Genomic DNA, 5,000 nt, shown 5'->3' with positions numbered 1-5,000 from the left:
TACTATCTGCACCAAAACGTTTGCAAAATAAATAAAACTTTCATGCTTAGCAAAAGAAGTTCCTGTTTGAACAAAAAATGATAATATGACTGCTCTTGTTGTTGGGTCAGAATATCAGATCAAAGTGCCAAGTTTAGAGAACACAAAAAAATATAAATATAACAGTAAATGCAGTTTGCATATAATTAGGCTTCATTTTTTTTTTTTTTTTGGTGCCCATCCCAGAGGTGCAATATTGTTTTGAACAAGATGACTGGAAAGAACTGAATTTTTCCTATTTTTATGCCAAATTTGGTGTCAATTGACAAAGTATTTGCAGAGAAAATGTCAATGTTAAAGTTTACCACAGACACACAGACACACAGACACACACACACACACACAACCGAACACCGGGTTAAAACATAGACTCACTTTGTTTGCACAAGTGAGTCAAAAAACACAACTGTTTTTAACGGTCCACTTACAATCACCATCTACTGTACATCTGATTTAACTCTGTGACTGCTGAAACTTGGTGAAATGAGGTCAATGTGACCGTCTGAGGTGCAACTACTAGTTGTTGTTTTTTCTGTTGTATTTTGTGTTTCTTTTTATCACAACAGATTTATCTGTGTGAAATTCGGGTTGCTCTCCCCAGGGAAAGCGCGTCGCTACACTACAGCGCCACCCCTTTTTTTGTATTTTTTCCTTGCGTGCAGTTTTATTTGTTTTTCCTATCGAAGTGGATTTTTCTACAGAATTTTGCCAGGAACAACCCTTTTGTTGACGTGGGTTCTTTTTTTTTTCTTTCGTGCGCTAAGTACATGCTAGCACATGGGACCTCGGTTTATCGTCTCATCCGAATGACTTAGCGTCCAGACCAGGGGGAGAAAATATCGGCGGCTGAGCCGTGATTCGAACCAGCGCGCTCAGATTCTCTCGCTGCCTAGGCGGACGCGTTACCTCTAGGCCATCACTCCAGTGACTGTGTAGTTATCAACGGTGTCGTTGCGTTTGCTCAACAGAACAAAATGCAGTCAAGAGAATGCTGACTGACATCCTGACCTGTAAGCTCTGTCTTACGTTGGCCCAGCCAGCTTATATCACAAATTGACATAAGTTTACAGTTGGGCCAACAGCAAAATGAGAGCTGTATTGTCAATGGTTTCTCCATTGCAATGGGAAATCATTTACAGCTTTGTCTTTTGTGAAGGACTATGACTCTCAAACTAGGAGGCAAAATTGCACTGGCTCTTGGCGCTGCAGCTTTTGGGATGTTAGCTGGCCTTTGGGAACCATCCCAATGCCGACTGTCCTAAAACACTCTTGGCTGAGAGATTGGGGATGTAACTTGGGCAAGACACTCTGCAGTATAATCAAATTCAAGCCTAGATAGTCGGGACATCAGTTGCCTCCTCTGCTGTTCTGATGGCCATAGTCGGACACGACTGACTGTCTTATCTCAGTGAGGTGGTGACAGCCCTTCACTGACATCCTGACCTGTAAGCTCTGTCTTACCTCAGTGAGGTGACAGCCCTTCACTGACATCCTGATCTATAAGCTCTGTCTTACCTCAGTGAGGTGACAGCCCTTCACTGACATCCTGACCTGTAAGCTCTGTCTTACCTCAGTGAGGTGACAGCCCTTCACTGACATCCTGACCTATAAGCTCTGTCTTACCTCAGTGAGGTGACAGCCCTTCACTGACATCCTGATCTGTAAGCTCTGTCTCACCTCAGTGAGGTGACAGCCCTTCACTGACATCCTGATCTGTAAGCTCTGTCTTACCTCAGTGAGGTGACAGCCCTTCACTGACATCCTGATCTGTAAGCTCTGTCTTACCTCAGTGAGGTGACAGCCCTTCATTGACATCCTGATCTGTAAGCTCTGTCTTACCTCAGTGAGGTGACAGCCCTTCATTGACATCCTGATCTGTAAGCTCTGTCTTACCTCAGTGAGGAGGTGACAGCCCTTCATTGACATCCTGATCTGTAAGCTCTGTCTTACCTCAGTGAGGAGGTGACAGCCCTTCATTGACATCCTGATCTGTAAGCTCTGTCTTACCTCAGTGAGGTGGTGACAGCCCTTCATTGACATCCTGATCTGTAAGCTCTGTTTTACCTCAGTGAGGTGACAGCCCTTCATTGACATCCTGATCTGTAAGCTCTGTCTTACCTCAGTGAGGTGACAGCCCTTCACTGACATCCTGATCTGTAAGCTCTGTCTTACCTCAGTGAGGTGACAGCCCTTCATTGACATCCTGATCTGTAAGCTCTGTCTTATCTCAGTGAGGTGACAGCCCTTCACTGACATCCTGACCTGTAAGCTGTGTCTTATCTCAGTGAGGTGACAGCCCTTCACTGACATCCTGACCTGTAAGCTGTGTCTTATCTCAGTAAGGTGACAGTCTTTCACTGACATCCTGACCTGTAAGCTGTGTCTTATCTCAGTGAGGTGACAGCCCTTCACTGACATCCTGGCCTGTAAGCTGTGTCTTACCTTAGTGAGGTGACAGTCTTTCACTGACATCCTGACCTGTAAGCTGTGTCTTATCTCAGTGAGGTGACAGCCCTTCACTGACATCCTGGCCTGTAAGCTGTGTTTTGTCTCAGCGAGGTGACAGTCTTTCACTGACATCCTGACCTGTAAGCTCTGTCTTACCTCAGTGAGGTGACAGCCCTTCACTGACATCCTGATCTGTAAGCTCTGTTTTATCTAAGGAAAGAAAGCCACGAGTATTTCAACTTTTCTGTACGAATGGAAGTTTTCGAGTCGATGTGATTTTCTTCTTCCAATGACGATGGTCATACTCTCTCTCTCTCTCTCTCTCTCTCTCTCTCTCTCTCTCTCTCTGCTGACCTATCACCTGTACCATTTCAGTGGCATTACTCCCACGCCACTCATTCCGAGTCCCACCATACACAGCCACACCCGGGTTCGTCTGTCGCAGTCCCAGCGCCGGCAGTCCGCAGGGAACCATCGATGTTAGGTCGCCAGGAGGCCACACACCAGAGGAGACCCTGCACTGCTGCTGAGTCACTTCGGTGGTGTTCAGTAGCGCCTGTTCTGATTTATCGTACGTAGGACACCACCTACTAAGCCCGCAACTGACGACAATAATGGCTTTGTCGCGGAGCCAGACTGAGTGAGCGTCTCCCACATAGTGGAGACCGCCACCACCTCCCTCCAACAACAGCCCCCCGCACTCACCCCCCTCCACGAATCCGCCGATACTGAAGACCTTGACAAGACTCACCCCAAGCACGGAAGTGGAGAGGTATCGAAACTGAGGTCACCATGAGAGCAGGGCATGAAAGGCCACAAAATTTGGGTCTTTATTTTTTCTTGTTAATGATGAAGAAGGAGGATGACGATGATGATGATGATGATGATGATGACGATGATGATGATGACGACGATGATGATGACGATGATGATGATGACGATGATGATAATGATGATGATAATGATGATGACGATGATGATGACGATGATGATAATGATGATGATAATGACGATGATGATGACGATGATGATGATGACGATGATGATGATGACGATGATGATAATGATGATGATAATGATGATGACGATGATGATGACGACGATGATGATGATGACGATGATGATGATGATGATGATGATGAGGATGATGATGATGACGATGATGTTGATGATGATGATGACGATGATGATGACGATGATGATGATGATGATAATGATGATGATGACGACGATGCTGCTTCGGAGGTCCATTTAGGTTTGGGACTACGTGACAAGGCTGTACCCTACGCTTCCTGTCATAGTGATATCCCGGCGTCAATCAGGCTCGAGAGATACAGATACTTGCAGTGTTACTCTGGAAATTAGAGACACATCCGTGAAGCGGACAGTCTGATCCCATTTAAGCCCAGAGCACACTTAACTCTGGGTAGGAGCCGGCCGCGGGCCGAAAAACCCACCTCCGCTGGGATTCCAACCAGCCGTTAGTCTGCGACGCAAACCACTTCCGGCTGGTTCAATTTCTCTCTCTCTCTCTCTCTCTCTCTCTCTCTCTTCCTCTGTCTCTCCGTCTCTGTCTGTCTGTCTGTCCCCCCCTCTCTCTCTCTCTCTTCCTCTGTCTCTCCGTCTCTGTCTGTCTGTCTGTCTGTCTGTCCTCCCTCTCTCTCTCTCTTTCTCTCTCTTCCTCTGTCTCTCCATCTCTGTCTGTCTGTCTGTCCCCCCCCTCCCTCTCTCTCTCTCTCTCTTCCTCTGTCTCTCCGTCTCTGTCTGTCTGTCTGTCTGTCCCCCCCCCCCCCCTCTCTCTCTCTATGATCTTTCAAACACATATCCATTTCACAATGACAGACCGAGAAGTCAACGATACTTACATTTCTTCAGCCCACATCTCAATGTCGACTTCGGAAGTCTGAAAAATACAAAGACGAAAAAAAAAAAAAAAAAAAAAAAAAAGAAAGAAAAAACATTGAAAAATCGAACTGCTTCAACCTTTTATATACACGGAACAAAAAGGATTACGCAGGTATGACATCAATGCGTAGGGGTGAGAGAGAGAGAGACAGACAGAGAGAGAGAGACAGAGACAGAAAGACAGATAGACAGAGACAGAAAGAGAGACAGACAGAGACAGGGAGACAGAGAAAGAGAGACAGGAAAAGAGACGGAGACAGAGACAGAAAGAGAGATAGACAGAGACAGAGAGAGAAAGAGAGAGGGAAAGAGACAGAGACAGAGACACAGAGAGAAAGATACACACACACACACACACACACACACACACACACACACACACACACACACACACACAGACGAGCAGACAGACAGACAGATATACAGATATAGACAGACACAGACAGAGAGAGAAAAAGCAGACACAGAGAGACAGAGACAGAGACACAAAGAGAGACAGACATATATATATATAGAGAGAGAGATTTATATATACATGTACACACACACACACACACATATATATATATATATATATAGAGAGAGAGAGAGAGAGAGAGAGAGAGAGG

At 45.9% G+C, this 5,000-nt stretch overlaps 1 protein-coding gene across 3 annotated transcripts in view; it reads right to left on the bottom strand.

Moving 5' to 3' along the window:
- Positions 1-5,000, bottom strand: part of LOC143289785 (cytosolic phospholipase A2-like) — a 99,244-nt gene that overhangs the window by 24,996 nt on the left and 69,248 nt on the right. For all 3 annotated transcript variants that reach the window (XM_076598916.1, XM_076598915.1, XM_076598917.1), the window contains one exon: positions 4,353-4,390. In XM_076598916.1, the coding sequence (XP_076455031.1) occupies positions 4,353-4,390 (38 nt within the window). The remainder of the gene's footprint in view (positions 1-4,352; positions 4,391-5,000) is intronic.

This window comes from Babylonia areolata, chromosome 14, assembly GCF_041734735.1.
Source record: "Babylonia areolata isolate BAREFJ2019XMU chromosome 14, ASM4173473v1, whole genome shotgun sequence".
Lineage (NCBI taxonomy): Eukaryota > Metazoa > Mollusca > Gastropoda > Neogastropoda > Buccinidae > Babylonia > Babylonia areolata.
Note: the sequence above shows the minus strand (reverse complement) of the source record. Positions and strands in the feature narration are given on the sequence as shown.